The 16,247-nt window shown below is 36.9% G+C and overlaps 6 protein-coding genes and 1 non-coding gene across 7 annotated transcripts; 1 reads left to right on the forward strand and 6 right to left on the reverse strand.

Moving 5' to 3' along the window:
* Positions 1–439: 439 nt before the first annotated feature.
* On the reverse strand, positions 440–703 carry nspf-3 (Nematode Specific Peptide family, group F; the record flags this gene model as incomplete). Its single annotated transcript, NM_001026974.5, has 1 exon — positions 440–703. One exon carries the CDS (start codon positions 701–703, stop codon positions 440–442), a length of 264 nt encoding a protein of 87 aa, NP_001022145.1.
* Positions 704–994: 291 nt separating this feature from the next.
* set-11 (SET domain-containing protein) lies at positions 995–3,099 on the reverse strand (the record flags this gene model as incomplete). The annotated part of the gene is made up of 9 exons (NM_001377732.1): positions 995–1,104; positions 1,154–1,279; positions 1,485–1,568; positions 1,619–1,771; positions 1,925–2,049; positions 2,114–2,177; positions 2,720–2,873; positions 2,992–3,053; positions 3,097–3,099. The coding sequence occupies 9 exons, from the start codon at positions 3,097–3,099 to the stop codon at positions 1,039–1,041; spliced, it is 837 nt and encodes a 278-aa protein (NP_001364763.1). The 3' UTR covers positions 995–1,038.
* Positions 3,100–7,461: 4,362 nt separating this feature from the next.
* Positions 7,462–9,001, reverse strand: sri-62 (Serpentine Receptor, class I; the record flags this gene model as incomplete). The annotated part of the gene is made up of 6 exons (NM_001306581.1): positions 7,462–7,534; positions 7,585–7,702; positions 7,753–8,065; positions 8,147–8,365; positions 8,673–8,798; positions 8,846–9,001. The coding sequence occupies 6 exons, from the start codon at positions 8,999–9,001 to the stop codon at positions 7,462–7,464; spliced, it is 1,005 nt and encodes a 334-aa protein (NP_001293510.1).
* On the forward strand, positions 7,748–7,891 carry F34D6.10. Its single transcript, NR_131406.1, has one exon. It is a non-coding gene; the product is annotated as an Unclassified non-coding RNA F34D6.10 (non-coding RNA).
* A 386-nt stretch (positions 9,002–9,387) lies between the features above and the next one.
* On the reverse strand, positions 9,388–10,852 carry sri-61 (Serpentine Receptor, class H; the record flags this gene model as incomplete). Its single annotated transcript, NM_001306582.1, has 6 exons — positions 9,388–9,451; positions 9,498–9,615; positions 9,669–9,981; positions 10,091–10,309; positions 10,522–10,647; positions 10,697–10,852. 6 exons carry the CDS (start codon positions 10,850–10,852, stop codon positions 9,388–9,390), a joined length of 996 nt encoding a protein of 331 aa, NP_001293511.1.
* A 1,059-nt stretch (positions 10,853–11,911) lies between these two features.
* On the reverse strand, positions 11,912–13,380 carry sri-60 (Serpentine Receptor, class I; the record flags this gene model as incomplete). Its single annotated transcript, NM_061936.1, has 5 exons — positions 11,912–11,969; positions 12,016–12,461; positions 12,787–13,005; positions 13,055–13,180; positions 13,225–13,380. The coding sequence occupies 5 exons, from the start codon at positions 13,378–13,380 to the stop codon at positions 11,912–11,914; spliced, it is 1,005 nt and encodes a 334-aa protein (NP_494337.1).
* A 513-nt stretch (positions 13,381–13,893) lies between these two features.
* srh-128 (Serpentine Receptor, class H) lies at positions 13,894–15,823 on the reverse strand. The gene is made up of 3 exons (NM_061937.3): positions 15,618–15,823; positions 14,524–14,866; positions 13,894–14,441 (listed from the first exon to the last, which is right to left on the reverse strand). The coding sequence occupies exons 1-3, from the start codon at positions 15,788–15,790 to the stop codon at positions 13,944–13,946; spliced, it is 1,014 nt and encodes a 337-aa protein (NP_494338.1). The 5' UTR covers positions 15,791–15,823; the 3' UTR covers positions 13,894–13,943.
* Between the last annotated feature and the right edge of the window lie 424 nt (positions 15,824–16,247).

Genomic DNA, 16,247 nt, shown 5'->3' on the forward strand with positions numbered 1-16,247 from the left:
AGTCGTGTGAGCAGAAGCTCTTTCCGTCGTCAACTCGTAGTGCCTTGTAACATAGAAATAGGCCCACAAAAGGTTTTTAAGAACTTTAAATCCGAAAGTTTCACCTCGTATATTATCAGTAAAACTGTTTGGCTAAACCGAATCAAGTATATGCTGCCTGAGATAAAACTTCAACAATCGAAGCTCTGAATCTAAAAAAAAACGATTTGTGTTAACATTCATTCAGAACTACAACAACGATCTACTCTGGTTACTCTGAAGCTTGTCCATTTTTCAAGCTCAGCAAAAATTCAAGCGCAGCAACGCTAGGCCTGACTTTAGGACCCGAAATTGTATCTGGTCATGGCACTGCAACTCTGTTTGTAAAATTGTAAAAGACAAGTTAATGTGAAATGTGCATATAACGTTTATTTCAAATACTTATAATGTGAAGTAGTTATCAGCGATCTCCAAAGTACATCTCAACGTTTTTCTTGATTTCTCGCAGTCTCATAATATGACGAATCTCCTCCTTTGCAACGTCCTCACGAATGTTGGAACGGGCCTGCTCCGTCTCGATGTACTCACGAGCCAATTGGTGTCTATTGTAGAGAGCTTCCGGGTCATATTCATCAGTGGCGAATTCGATGCGTTCTCCACGATGTCTGGCGAAGATGGTTGGAAGGATGCAGAAGAAAACGAGGGTGATGAAGAGGAATCTCATTTTGCAATGGATTTCTGGTGATAACTATGGGGAGCCGCTGGGCTTTTATGTGGGGCTGATTTGCATTCCAAGTCAATATGCAGATGAGATTCTAATCAGGTAGGGTGGCAGATCAGTGTTCAGAAGGAAGTGATGGAAATGCAAATGTGCTAAAAATTTTGATTGCTCGCCGACTTGGCAAATGGGAAAATTCAGATATTCCGAAAACCAGCCTCACTTTCCTACTGCCAGAGAAGGCGACTCTCGACAAAAATAGTTAAATGGGAAGAAAATAATTCTAAAAATTCATTGTCTATTCGTAAATCATCACATAATAACCAAAATGTTTATTTTTCTCAGGTTCGTTGATCATTTCCAAATTGATATCTACATTCCGACGACTTGCAGAGGCACGGGAATTTCTGTAAAACACATATTTTTTCTTAAATCAGAAATACTTTAAAAACCTGCCTTGTTAGCCCACCAGGCTTCTCCGTAGTCTATTGTAAGCTCCTCGCCTTTTCTGATAGCCTTATCCGTGAAAAAGCACATGTGGATGAGCTGAATCTTGTCGTAGTCCCAGCTTATGTTGGCTACCTGGAAAAGTGCAGAAATTCTCGCGGATTATTTTTTTAAGTGGAAGCTTTTTGCAGTTTCCAGCTGTTAACGAGATACTAGCGGTTAAAGTTGGGTGAGAAAGAGACGAGAGACGCAGAGGGCTAGACTGTATGCTTCTCTCCCCCTCTCTCTTTCCCTACTCTCTAGGGCGCGCCTAACTTAAAAAGTGTCTCATTTTTCTTACCTTAACATTTGGCGCACAACTGTGGTTGATAAATCTTGTGTAATTTCCCGAGTATTTTGCGTCAATTGTCAGAGTTTCAGAGCCCTGTAATAATGATGTTTTTTTTGGCAAAAACAATTTAATTAAAATATTACCACTTTAGTCTCGAACAAAAACGTGGAATCATGCCTATCCATGGCTTCTTCATCATCGATGAGCTCACCAGCATATTCTCCAATAAATGTGCCAAATGCAATGTCGACGGATGCACGGACCCCCCACCCACACCAAGGATCCCGAGCGAAAATCTGAAAAATAATTTTTTTTTGTTTTTTTTTTGCAAAATTTTTAAACTCTCATAACTACTCCGACTTTCTAGGTACATAAAAGTTGTCAACTAACAAAATGTTTCCAATTTTTTCTACTACGAGATGATAGTTTGAAAATTTACAAAATCTCACCTCAACAGGGTACATGGCACCTTTTTGCGCCACTCGGTTCCCACACCACAGAGCACAATTACAGTACTCGTTGCATTCTCGGACTGTGTCCCACATGAGGAGTTCCATGTTTTCTACGGTTCCTCCTATAACGTTAATGGTGAAAATTGGGTGGAAAGTTTTTAAAAAATTGATGAAAAATAAGTTTACCTTCCCCGAAAACCCCTGATGAGCATTCACAATTTGTTGAGCACTGACCAGCGCATTGGCACATCTGAAACTGGATTTTTCAGTTGAAACTTCGGAAAAAAAAAATTTGCAAATTCAAATTTAATTTATTGAAAATAAAATTACAGGAATTTCCAAAATTTCCAATTTTTCTCAATATTTTAGAAGAAAAAATTGAAATTTCAAACTTTTGAAAATTCTCGAACGAAAATTCAAATTAATTTTTTGAAATAAATTGGCGCTTAATTCAAAATTCAATTTTTTTTTGGCGCGAAATTCAAGTTTTCACATATTTTTGCAAACATGTATCATCGTAGTTTTTAAATGTTTGAAAATTTTTGGCGGGAAATTCAAATTTAATTTTTTAAATTAATTTGGCTCCAAATTCAAATTTTTTATTTCCCAAAGTTTTGAAGAGAAATTAAATTTTTGGCAGGAAATTGAAAATTGGCTCGAAATTTAAACTTCTTTTTGTTTTAATTTTTGGCGCCAAATTCAACTTGTATCGTTTTTCTTTCTAAATTTATTCAGTACAAAAAAAATAAATTTATTTATTCTATTTTGGGTAGGAAATTTAAAAAATCTCACAAAAGTTGGCGAAGCACTCCGGCAAGCTAATTGCCCCGCCACGTCGATAATTCTTGAAGTATATTTGAAATTTTCAAAAAGCGAAGAATCCATAAAAAATCGAGGATTTGAGTAGACGGGGACCACAAATCTTTCACAGCCTTGGGATATGTCTCTGAAATTTTTTTTTAATAAAAAATAAATTTCAAAAAAACATTTTGAATTTTTTTGAATTAAAATTTTTTTTAAATCAATTTATCAAAATTAAACATTTTTCAAACAGAAAAACTAACTCATAAAGCACCATTGGCTGCTGCTTCGCCACATCTGTAAACCATTCCTTCCCAATTATTGGCTGAAAATTTTTAATTTTTAATTCTTCGGCAGTCCTTACTTACCATATTTCCAACTACCTCTTTCTCCAAAAAAAATCTGAAAATCGAAAAGTTTTAAGGCAAAAGCTCCTGAAATAACAAGAAGAAATAGAAAACAAAGAAAAATTTGGGGAAAAACAATCAGAGGGGGGGGGGGGGGGTGGGAATTGGTAACTCAATTTTGGAAAATTTGTTGAAAATTTCCTGGTGAGAATTTTATCGCGAAATTGTTTTTTTTTTCGTGAGAACTGATGGGAAAATATTTTGAAATAAAGAATTACTTGAAATTTGAATTTCCCACCAAAACTAAAAAAATCGAATTTCCCGCCAAAAATGCTTGTTTTTTTGAAAATTTAAAATCCGAAAATATTTTGCAAAAATCTGAAATTCTAGTAATTTTCTAGTAATTTTCAAAAACCCTGAAATACCTAAAATTTTTTATCTGAAATTTTAAATTTTTGTAAAAATCTGAAGTTTCAAGTAATTTTTTAAAATTTCTAAAAAATGTCTGTAATTTTTTCAAAAATCGGAAAATTAAAAAATTTTGCAAAAAACTGAATTTTATAGTAATTTTCAAATACCTGAAATGTATAGATTTTTTTAAAATCTGATTTAAAAATTTTGCAAAAACCTGTAAATTCTGCAATTTTTTCAAAAAATGTGAAATTTCAAATTATCAAAGATCTGAAACTTTCTGAAAAAATAAATATTCAGACAAAACCAAAATTTCCAGTTCTAAAAATAAAAGCTAATATGAAGAAAAATTTCCAAAAAAAAACGGCAAAGGTAATGTGATCCTTGACATTTTGTACATACATCTTGAAAACATAGAAAATTGAGAAAAAAAATAGGAAAGAAATTTGAGACTAAAAATAGATTCAAGGAGGAAAAAAAAGTGCATAAGAAATATGACCAAAAGAAAAAATAACAAAGAAAATTGGGCTCACAAAATAGGTTTCAGGGCTCAATGAGCCATGAAACAATGGGCAGGAAATCGAGAGGAAATCAAGAGAAATGACGTCACGATTTTTTGAATTTTTTTCTGGAAAATTGGAAAGTTTCTAGTTTGATTTGGGTGGAGTTGGCAACTCGAAAAGTGATATTTCACTGGTACTGTAGTAATACTGTAGGGTTACTGTAATGTGACTGTGGGGTTACTGTGGGGATACTGTAGGGTTACTGTAAGATTACGGTGGGGATACGTTAGGGTTACTGTAGAGTTATTGTGGGGTAACGGAAGGGTTTCTGTAAGATTACTGTAGGGTAACTGTAGGGTTGCTATCGACTTACTGACGGGCTACTGTAGGCTTCCTGTAGGCCTACTGTAAGGTTGCTGTAGTGATATTATAAAGTTACTGTAGGGTTACTGTAAGGTTACTGTAAGGTCATTGTGGGACTACTATAGGGTCACTGTGGGATATTGTAGGGTTACTGCAATCATATTATATCAAATTTAAAAAAAATCCTAAAAATAAAAATTCTTTACAAAATCCGCGCGCACTTTTCTATGAATATTTCATATGACCTCCCCCCAAGGTCTGGAAGTAATTAGGGTCCCCTCACTCCATTCAATAGCCTCTGCTTCCTTTTATATATAAATGGGGGCTCCTATAGAAAAAAGCTACTTTATGAATGAAACCACCGGCCGAAGAAGTTGGTACGTGACTCGGAGGAGAAATCTGGAAAAAAAGGTTTCTGCGGAGAGAAAAATATGAGGGAAGTAAGGTAAACAAAAAAGGTTTGGGTTTGAAATTTTGAACATTTCATCAGTTGGAAGTTTTTTTCATATCTTAAATGGCAGGATTGATATGACTCTTCAAAGTCGCCGTTTCTCACACTCTTTTTCACCTGTAAAACTTTGAGCGTCTGCATCTTTTTAACTGTTAACGATAAATAAAAACTTTCAACTATAAAAATATTAAGCACGCAATTTTGAACATATCGTCAGTTAAAACTTTTACAATAGCTTTTACGGCTCCCAAGTTACACGAGTTCAAAGTTTCACCGACTAGAGACAATAGGATGAGGGGAGACGCAGTGCGCCTCGTCGTTTGCGTCTTTCCCCGCTCCACACTCTTTTCCTCTCAAAATTTTAAAAGTCAGTATCTCTGTAACAGTAAAAGATAGAGACATTTTGTCAACTAGAAAAATTATCAGCGTAAGATTCTCTGTCTGAAAAAAGTCGGAAAAAAAATTTGTGAAAAGATGTGTTCAAGTGGCCCAACTGGGCAAAGGGACGCCTGTGAAGCAGAAAACGGGGGGTTCGAATCCGGCTAGTGGTAAGTTTCTTTCTTTTCTTAGTCTAGCTTACTGGAAAGATAGAGAATTTCCAAGAAAAAACTCGCTAATATGAAGAAACTAATGGTTAATTCAGCTATTTTGTCCGGCTGGATTTTGCAAATACTAAATGGATTTTTTTTAGTTTTTATCTTGTTTTGCAACTATATTTCATAAAGAATTTGGAATTTTGAACGACCGAAAACCTAGAAATGTTTCACCTGGAGCTAGCTCCAAAATAAAAAAATCGCGAGAAAAATAAACAAAAATGGAGAAAACTGGAGAAAATTGAAATCTCAGAAATCTCTCCGAGAAGTTTTACAACAAAAAGAGCATCTTCAAAAGGAAGTGCACAGATTTGCGCCGCTGACCCTTTTTTGCTCCATTCGCAGAGCACATACACACAATCCATTCAAATTGCTCTCTCTCTTATTGAATAGTGGAAGGAGGGGGGGGGGGGGGGCACTCTTTTATCCATAAATATTATGTCCTTTACTCCTCTCCGCCCAATTTTCTTCTTTTTGAAAAGATTCCTCCCTTCTCATCTAGTTCCTATTTTTTTTGCTTTGACCAGCAGCTTTTTTATGTTTTCAAAAGAAAAATCTGAATATTCTGGCGAAATTGTAAGAGATAAGGACAACTTGTGAACTGAAAAAATGTTAAGCATAAAATTTAAATTATTTTGTTAGTTGAAACTTTTTCAATATCTCTCCCGGCTCCAGAGATACAGACGTTCAAAGTTCGACGTGCTAGAGACAATAGGGGGAGGGGAGACGCAGACCGTCTCGTCGTCTGCATCTCTCCCCTTTCACCACACTATTTCCCTCTCAAAACTTTGACAGCCCGTATCTCCGTAACGGTGAAAGATGGAAAAAATGTTTCAATTACAAGAATGACCAGCGTAAGATTTTGAGTCGACTCCATTTTTTTCAAATTAAAAAAAAGTGATGAAGTGGCTCAACTGGTTAGAGAGATGCCAATGAAACAGGATTTGAGGGGTTCGAGTCCCGGTGGGGGTAGAAATTTTTTCAGTCTAATTTACTGAGCTAATATAAATCTGGTTGACTTTCGCAATTCCTGACTAGGAATTTTCTGAATTTTGCTACGAATTCTTGCAGAAAATTGGGGTTTTTATGAATTTTCACCTGCAGAAAAAAAACCAAAAAATGTAAACAAAACACCGAGAAAACTGGCAAAAAAAAAGGCAAAATTGGAGGGATAATAAATAATTTTTTTGTTGAAAATCCATGCATATACATATGTATTATTTTCTCGACATTTCCATTTTCATCTGACATACTGAAGATGACATTTTTCAGATTTTTTTTTTCGTGGAAGGCGAGTAGAAAATTTGCAAAAAAAAACTTAGAGGACGGGGAAAACCTGCTAATTTTCTTATTTTCCTCTCATTTTCTCCTGCCCAATTTCTTATGTATGTTTTTCCGAGGGAAAAACATAGAGGGAAAAACTATTACATTTCTCACCCTTTTTTCCTTCTTCTCATCTATCTCATTTGCGAAAGACAAATAATTGAAATTTGCGGGAGAACTACTTTTCAAGAAAAAACTTTAAAATTAAATATTATTTCACAATGTAATAGAAAAATCCAAAACAAACAAATATTGGTCATCATAATGTCTCCCTAAAAATATGTAAGCCTCCACTGTCTTTTTCCGTCTCCCAAAATATTCCCCCCCCCCCCCCCCGTCTCACTAATCTCCTTCTGGACACTGACGACGTTTTTGGCATTTTTTTATTTTGGGAAAAAACCAAGTTTTTTTAAAAATTTATCTCTGTAACCGTGCAAGCTACACTGAATTTGAATTTAAGAAATTGTTCAAAATTAAATTTTCTATATTTTACTTTGCCAGTTGGAGTTTTTTATATAGGTAAGGTAGTGTTTGATTTATTTGAGCAAAACCCGCCAGGCTCAAAAATCAAACCGAAACTGGTAATTGGTGTGTTTAATTACTCTACAGTGCGTCTCACTGCTATAAGACCCCTGAGTGACTCTAATAGAAAATTATTGTCATATTTGGATTCAGAATGTCAAAAAAATTTTAAGATTTCATAAACTTATCGTTAAAATTAAAAATTTTTAACAAGTTAATTTTAATTCAAATGAGGGACCACTATAGAAGAAGGCTTCAAGGATAGCACCGACACACCGATTCTCTCTATTCTTCTGAAATACAATTTTAAAATTTTTTTCAAACCTTATAAACAGTAACTCACTTTTCCCGCTTGATCAAAGAGAACACATATTTCCGATACGGCGGGAACGTGAAAACTAGTACGGTCACGTTGAAGGAGGAGTGCAAGCAGGCAATGACTAGCAGAAACTCGACGATTACTGAAATTTTATATTCAAAATCGATTTTTTGGCAAAAAAAACCCGCTTACCCTGCGCTCCATCAATCCCTATCAGCACAACGAACACGAAAAAGATGGGCGGTACCACGCAGACGGATGACGTGGCAAATTGAGCCAGGAGGCTCCAGATGGCGGCTCGATGTTTTCGATAGTTTGAGGCAGAGATTTGAGATTTCAATAGTGAAAGCATTCGGAATATATTAGCCAGGATGATGCATAAAATGAAAAATGAGATGATTCCACAGGTCACTGCGAAGACCACTGTTCCAACGAAAAATGCGTCGGCTTCATAGATGGAGAAATTTGGAAGGCTTTGGAAGCCGGGGAGGTAGTCTGGGAAGTTCTGGAAAAATCGATAAACTAGAGGGGGAGACGCAGACAACGAGACACGTCGACTGTCTGCGTCTCTTCTCCACTTGCTTACCACTCTAACATACTCCATTTGCAGGTCCTGATCTATACAAGTTTGCGAGAATAACCCGACCACCACACAAATATCAAACGCGAAAAATGAAAATAAACACCAAATGAGCCAGCGTGGCATTAAATACTTTTTGAGTGTAGTTGCAATTGTCTGATGTTTCCGTACAAAGCAGAAGACCATACTTTCTATTTGATAGATTATCGTGGCAATTACCATAGTCTGTAAGTTAAACTCATGGGATTTAACGGGAAATCTTCGCCGGACTCACGCCCACGCTTTCTGTGTATTCACGTTGTGTCAGAATGTCCCATGTCAATTTAATCTTCGAGAAATGCGGGACTTAAGACGCAGAAATCTCAACCGATTTCGCATGGTTAGGAGCGTGCTGACTAGACAGAAATACCCGCATTTTTTGTAGATCTAACCGTGATGGGGCACCCTGACACCACGTGTGTATTGCGGAGCGGAACCTTAAAAGTTTCGGACGCAACGCAATTTTAATGGCAACTTTGCACCTTCGACTCACCAAGCAAAAATGAGTTGAAGCTCCAAATTGAGCAAGAAACCCCAAAATATACCCAGAAACTAGCGGGTATAACGGGACGGGTTGCATAAAAAATGTCAAAATTATGTCGGTAGCGGTACATGTTAACTGGAATTTTGCCTCTTTATACCACCTGAAAAACCGCTGAATATTACTTGAAAATTGAGCAGAAAATATCGGAAATTATCGATTTTACTGCTTTTGAATAAGATTAGGTATATTGAAAATGAATCGAATAATAGGGATATTATTCCAATTACATGATAATAGGTTATTAGCCAATTTGGGGTGGCAAAGTCTATGTCGTACATTTGAGTGATTTCATTTGGGGAAATACTAGAGAATTCGTGGAAAAATGACTAGGAGCTCGTGGAGCAATTGCAGGTGAAAATTTGTAGCTGAGACGAAGGAGTCTCGATTTTAAAATGATTTTGTTCATTGATCAGGGGGCCGAGTGGCGGACAAATTACGGGACAACAAAGGGCAAGTAGTGCTCCACACGGCGTGGAACCCGGTAGATGTCGGAACATCACTTGGGGTACAGATTTTGACATTTTCTCAGGAAGTTTCCACAAGGGAGCGTGTTTTAAATTTTTACTCGTAAAAAAAGTTTATTACCACAAGAGAAAAACACCAAAGTGAAATAAGGTATATTTACTAGAACCCCGACATTTTTTTCAAATTTCACGTCAAACAATTAAGGAACTACTATAGATGAAGGCTTCAGGGATCGCACTGACACTCCGGTTCTTGCAGCTTTTCTGGAATTTTAATTGTTTTTCATTTTTCTGTAAATTTTTCACTCACTTTTGCCGCTTTATCAATGAGAAGACATATTTCCTATACGGCGGGAACGTCAAAATTAGTACTGTAACATTTAGGGAGGAGTGCAAGCAGGCGATGACTAGGAGATACTCGACGATTACTGGAAATTATAAATATGAAAACACATTTCCCAGCAAATCCTACAGCCCCTACCCTGCGCTCCATCGATCCCTATCAGCACGACGAACACGAAACAGATGGGCGGTATGATACAGACCAATGACGTGGCGAATTGAGCCAGGAGGCTCCAGATGGCGGCTCGATGTTTTCGATAGTTTGAGGCAGAGATTTGAGATTTCAATAGTGAAAGCATTCGGAATATATTAGCCAAGACAAAGCACCACAAGGAAAATACAACAGGCCCGAAGGCTGCTGCGAACCCCACTGTGCCCATAAAGTATGCGTCGAGTTCGTAGATGGAGAAGTTCGGGAGACTTTTAAAGCCGGGGAGGTACTCAGGTAGGTTCTGAAAAGTGAAATGCAAAGTTAGTAAGGAGACGCAGACGACGAGGCCCTCTGACTGTCTGCGTATCTTTCCCCTCATCTTCATTCCTCAGTAACTCTTAGTAACTCACCACTCTAATATACTCCATTTGATGCATCTCATCTCTGCGAGTCTGTGAGAATAATCCAACAACCGCACAGATATAAACAATAAAAAATCCTAATACGCACCAAACCACCCACCGTGGCATAATATACTTTCTCAACGTTTTCGCAATAGTTTGATGTTTCCGAACAAAGCAGAATATCATACACTCGATTTGGTATATTAGGCATGCGACCAGTAGTGTCTGGAAAATGTTTGAAGTGAGAGCGGGAGATCTTCTTTATCTTTTTAACTGTTAGATCTATCTACGAAATTTCTGCCTCGTAGTCTGCGTCTCCTCTCACCCTACAAACACTCCTCGCAGATCATCAAACAGCAGTATTTCTGCCACAATTTGGGCTATTCAAAAACTTTAAACTAACAATTTTCTTGAAATTTTACGCTACTCTAACTCACCATGCAAACATGAGGTGTAACTCCGAATTGACTAAGAAAGCCCATAGTATATCCAGCAACTAATGGGTATAAAGGTATAGCTTGCGTCAAAAAAGTCAAATGTATATCGGTAACTGTGCATGCTAGCTGCAAATTATAGTAGCTTGTTGGGAGCATTACTACTTTTGAAAATCACCTGAAAATTGAGCAAAAAGTAGCGGAAATTATCGATTTTCTCGCTTCTGAATAAAATGAGGTAAATCGAAAAAGAATCGAATAATAGGGATATTACTCCAATCACATGATAATAGTTTACAAACCAGTACGGGACCGTAAAATCTATGTCATACATTTTTTTAAGGTTTTAAATACGAAGAAAAATGATCCTGCAAACTGTGATATGCCTATAGCAGGTGATATTTGGGTTCCTGAAAACCTGGCCTAAATCAAGAAACTGGTATCATACATCTTGATTGGTTAATGTATCTTTTGGAAACATTTTAAAATTGCAGGTGGAATTTTTATTTAATTTTTGTTGCTTTTGAAGTGCAATTAACGAAAGGAAATTATGTCCTGAAAATATATTTAAGCTGCCTTTGGGTACATCCTTCTTTGAACGAGTGTAACTTTCGAGTGGTGGCATTTAGCAACAATTGGTTTAAAAAAAACACTCAAAATTAAATTTTCTACAACTTTCCAGTTAAAACTTTTTTGATAGCTTTATTAGTTCCTGAGATACAAGCGGTTAACTCGGAGTGTGTTGAGTTCACCGAGAAAGATGTGAGGCGAGACGCAGACTGCCTCACCGTCGGCGTCTCCTCCCACCCTTAGCTCTCTCGGTTTAATCTCCATTTATTTTTTGAAAAAAACAGTGTAACTTTTTAATGGTTATAGGAAATTCAAATTTCTTTATTTCAACTCACATGGGAAGGCTTCAGTGAAAGCACTGGCAATCCGGTACAAAATAAGCTATACTATGCGACGGAGTAACAAATCACGCAGGTGATTATTTTTTATTTTGTAGTTTGGGAAAACCCTTGCTAGATCAGAAGCTTCTGTCCAAATTCATGCGTGCCAAAGTTGAGAGAGACTCCCTAGACTCTGACATACTTTACATGAGTGTAACTTTTTAGTAGTTAGAGATAAAAGAAAACGTTCAACTGATGAAGTATTCAGTGTAAAAATTGCAACAATTTGTCAGTTGAAACTTTTTAGATTGGTTATCCCGCTGCTGAGCTACAAGGGTTTCTGTGTTGAGGCGCCGAGAGAAAATGTGAGGAAGGGAGACGCAGTGTGTCTTGTCGTCTGCGTCTCCTCTCATCCTAGGCTCTCTCGCTTTTTTGAACTTTGATTTTGAAACCAGTGTCACTTTTTAATGGTGAAAAAAAGGATTTTAAAATACTTGTTAAATTCAACTCATTTGGGAAGGCTTCAGGGAAAGCACTGACAATCCGGTTCTCGCGATTTTTCTGAAATATAACAAAAATCGAACGGGTTTTCTGGGTTTTAACTCACTTTTTACGTTTAACAAGTGATAACACATACTTCCGATATGGCGGGAACGTGGCAATGAGCACCAAGACATTGAGTGAGGAGTGAGAACAGGCGATAACCAGGAGATACTCTACGATTACTGAAATGAACCTACACTGTCCTCTATTTATACTGAACAACGCGACAAATACTAGAGCAAGGGGTGGGATGAAGCAGACACCTGACGTGGCGAATTGTGCAAGGAGGCTCCAAACGGCGGCCCGATGCTTTTGGTAGTTTGAGGCAGAGATTTGAGTTTTTAAAAGTGAGAGCATTCGAAAAATGTTTGCTATAACAATACATAAAACTAAAAATGCAAATATTCCACATGAAACTGCAAAAATCACGGTGCCCAAGAAATACGCATCAGCTTCGTAGATGGAAAAGTTCGGGAGACTTTGGAAACCTTGGAGGTATTCGGGGAAATTCTGAAAGACGTCGGCTAGACAAGCATACGGTTTAGTAACTACTGGTCAATACAATCCGCTATAAAGATTAGAAGACTTTCAGGCAGGCCATTTGCCACTTAACATGGCGTCAGAGTGTCTCGTGTCGGCTTGACCTACGTAGATCTACAAAAAATGCGGGGGAAGAAACGCATAGTTCTCAACCCATTTCGCATGGTTAAGAACGTGCTGACGTCACATTTTTTCAGGCAAAAAATTCCCGCATTTTTTGTAGATCAACCCGTAATGGGACAGCCTGGCACCACGTTCCACTTTGAAATAGCTTCCCGTCGCGCTGTAAACCTACCATCCTAACATATTCCATTTGCTGCTCCGGGTCAATGCTGGTCTGAGAAAATAGTGCACCCATTGCACAAATATGAAATGCTAGAAATGCGAAAAAACTCCAAACCAGCCAGTTCGGTATTGCATATTTTCTGAGCGTTGAGGCAATTGTCTGATGTTTTCGTAGAAAACAGAAGATCATACTTTCAATCTGATAGATTTCGCTGAGCATTAGCATTGTCTGAAAAAATGACCATTTTACAAATAGACGCAGACAGCTTCTAACCTACCAGACAAAAATGTGTTGTTACTCCGAATTGAGCCAAGAAACCCATACTGTATCCAGCGAGAATCGGATATAATTCAACGGGTTGCATGAGGAATGTCAAAATTATATCGGTTGATGTGCAGGCTAGCTAAAACTCTAACGTTTTTTTTTCAAAATTGTGCCAAAAGTCACCTGAAAATAGAGCAAAAAATATCGAAAATTATCGATTTTATCGCTTCTGAATAAAACAAGGTAAATCGAAAAGGAGTCGAACAGTATGGATATTACTCCAATTACGTGATAATAAGTTGTTAGCCAATATGGAATAGAAAAGTCTATATCGAACATTTTTATGATTTCATAGGAAGAAAAAGTGATATAAACTAGACGCGCGGGAGTACATAAATTTATAAATTATTGAACAGGTGATTTTTTTTTTTCAGAAAGTGCTAACTGGCTAACTATTCTTTCAGTATCTTGACTGATCTCATTGTTGGCAAGAGCTACTTTTGCTTTGCCTACTTTTGGAGCTTGTATCTTTTTAACGGCTAGAGATAGAAAACATCTTCAACTGCTAAACAACTTAGCTTAAAATTTGCCACATTTTGTCAATTGAAACCTTTTTGATAGCTCACACCGCTGCAGAGATACGCAGGGTTCCGTTCCAAGACGCCGAGAGACAATGAGGTGAGGGGAGACGCACAGTGCCTCGTTGCCTGCGTCTCCCCTCCACCCACACCCTCGCGACTCTGATTTTTCATCCCTTTTTTTAAGCTTGTATCTCTTTACCGGGTGAAGATAGTGAGAAATTTTCAATTGCTGAAATGTACAGCTTAAATTTTTGCGACGGTTGAGATAATATTTAAAATTTGAGAAATTTATTAAACAGTAACAAATTTAAAAAAGAAAATTCATACAATTGCTACAATTGCAGACAACTGAACTTCCCGGACACTAGAAACGCGACTTTTTGCCCTCCACGTCATACAAGTCGGCAGAAAGACCTTCAGCGACTCCCTGTACGGTTTATGCACCGCCAACGTGGTAAATGTCGATAAAAGTCCGTGAAATGCCAGGCTTATAAACACAAAATTGTTGCAAGCCTGACTGAAGCTCCCGAAAATCCACGAAAAAAACACGTAAACCGTCGGAAATGCGTAGGCGATCATCGGAATCGACACTTGCGCGTAGAGAGCATTCGAGAACCGTTTTTGCAGAGTTGACGTCACTTTTGACAGGTTTTTAAGACGTTTTTGCAGTTCCTTTACGGAATAGACGATGAGAAATATGATTTGAGCAAAGACGAATATGGAGAGCAGGCCCATATCTAGAAGTATAAACGAGATGCTTGTGGAGGCGACGAAGAAATTTGGGTTTTCGTAGATTTTTGGCGGGAGGCATGGGATGGTCTGGAAATTATTGTGCAATTTTTGTGTAGCCGTTGTGTGGGCGTGGTCTAGCCATTTTTAGGCCAAAATTTTTAAAGCTCACCTCTATTGTATATTTTTGAATATCTCGCTGCCCCGGATGTAAAATATAAATTGGAACCAAAAACGCCACGGCCGCCACGCAGTTCGCAGCGATGTATACATATCGACAAAGGCGAGTTTTCAAATTCTGAGAATTTGGGCCATGTTTCATAGAATGATGTCGATTTTTGTAGAAATTGATTATAGAAATCGCGGTGTACGAGGCGCAGATTATCAGAATAGATGCCTGATATCCAGGTGGGACACCCAAAAATGAGAGGAATCCGAGAGGAATACCTCCGGGAATCGGAAATATTACATATGGGACAATAAGGAAACAAATGGTGATGTCGAGGAGGGAGCTCCTGGAATTTGGAAAAAATTTTGAAAAAAAATTTCCAAGAAACTGAAAAAAAACGTTCAACATTTTTATTCATAAAATATTTTATTCTGAAAATATTTTTTGAGTTTTTTTTTTTAATTTGATTTTATATCACTAAATATTACTTTTTTAAATTATGGTTTTTAATTTTAATTCTTTTATTTTTTAAAACATATTTCGAGTTTTCGAAAATTCTCAAATATTTATTGTATTGTATTTATTACGATTGAAATCGTGATCAAAAATAAATAGTGAATAGACATGAATAAGTGAAAGCCCAAACATCATAGCGACTTCATAAGAAATTTGTTTTTAAAGTATTTTTAAAATTAGTAAAAAATAGAAAAATTGCTCGAAAATGTTTGAAAATTGAGATTTTTAAAAATCTCAAGCTTTTCTATAAATTTGAAGTTTACAACTGCTATAAAATGTTTCAAAACTGATTTAAAACGAAAGAAAAATTTAAAAAATTAACCCTTAAATTAACCCGAATTTTCAGAAATTGTGAACTTTTTTTAACTAAGAATAATTCAGTTTATTTACAGACTAAACCCTTTAAAATCTGTTTTTTACCACTATTTTCAAAAATTTAATTTCGAAAAAAAATTAATTTGTATTAATTTAATTTAAAATTAATTTAATTTCAATTAAACATATTTTTAATGAAACCAATTTATTTTCAAAAATAAAAATTTTCCCAAAAAATTTGAATTTTACCAAACTTCCCAACTCACCAAAAATGGAGCAAAAACATGCTCATCTTCACCGACTTCATTTTCTGCGGTGTCTTGAACAAAATCACATATCCACCGAAAAGGTGTACGGGCACCTGAATAACAGTCATCAAGTGAAGAACCATCGCAAATCCCTGCTGAGATGCCAGTCCAAGATCATTAAATTCGCACATTTTTCGGATTTTTTGTGCTTGTGTTTTCTTGGTTGGAGGAAATGGAAACAAAAAAAACAAAAGAAAAAAGAAAAATTGGAGCCCAGGTGCTCACACTGCCGCCGCCGTCATTTAATTAGTCTTGGTAGTGGTGACAAGCAAAAATTCTGGGAAAAGTTTGATTCTCGAAACAAGAAAACATTCCCACAGCTTTTCAAAATCGGAATCAGCCATACTCTGAAAATCTTTGAAGAAAACTCTGGGCAGATTACTTTACTAGACGAAACATTTCACGCTGATCATTTCTCTATTTGACATTTTTTCGATATCTCTATTCCCTGCAGAGATACGGGGGTTGAAAGTTAGAGTGGCAAAAGATCGGAGCGCAAGGGGAGACGCAGACGGCGAGACAACCTGCGTCTCGTCTCGCCCCAAAGTATCTCCCCTTTTTCCCGTTCGATGCTGAACACGCCAACTT

The sequence above is a fragment of the Caenorhabditis elegans genome, chromosome II (assembly GCF_000002985.6).
Source record: "Caenorhabditis elegans chromosome II".
NCBI lineage: Eukaryota > Metazoa > Nematoda > Chromadorea > Rhabditida > Rhabditidae > Caenorhabditis > Caenorhabditis elegans.

Bases quoted from the DNA above. Each gene is read 5' to 3' on its own strand.
- srh-128 (NM_061937.3), bottom strand. From the start codon at position 15,790: ATGTGCGAATTTAATGATCTTGGACTGGCATCTCAGCAGGGATTTGCG. The intron at 14,867-15,617 runs GTGAGTTGGGAA...TCCAAATTCCAG, and splicing joins ATGTTTTTGCTCCATTTTTG to GAGCTCCCTCCTCGACATCA. The intron at 14,442-14,523 runs GTGAGCTTTAAA...AATAATTTCCAG, and splicing joins TTCAAAAATATACAATAGAG to ACCATCCCATGCCTCCCGCC.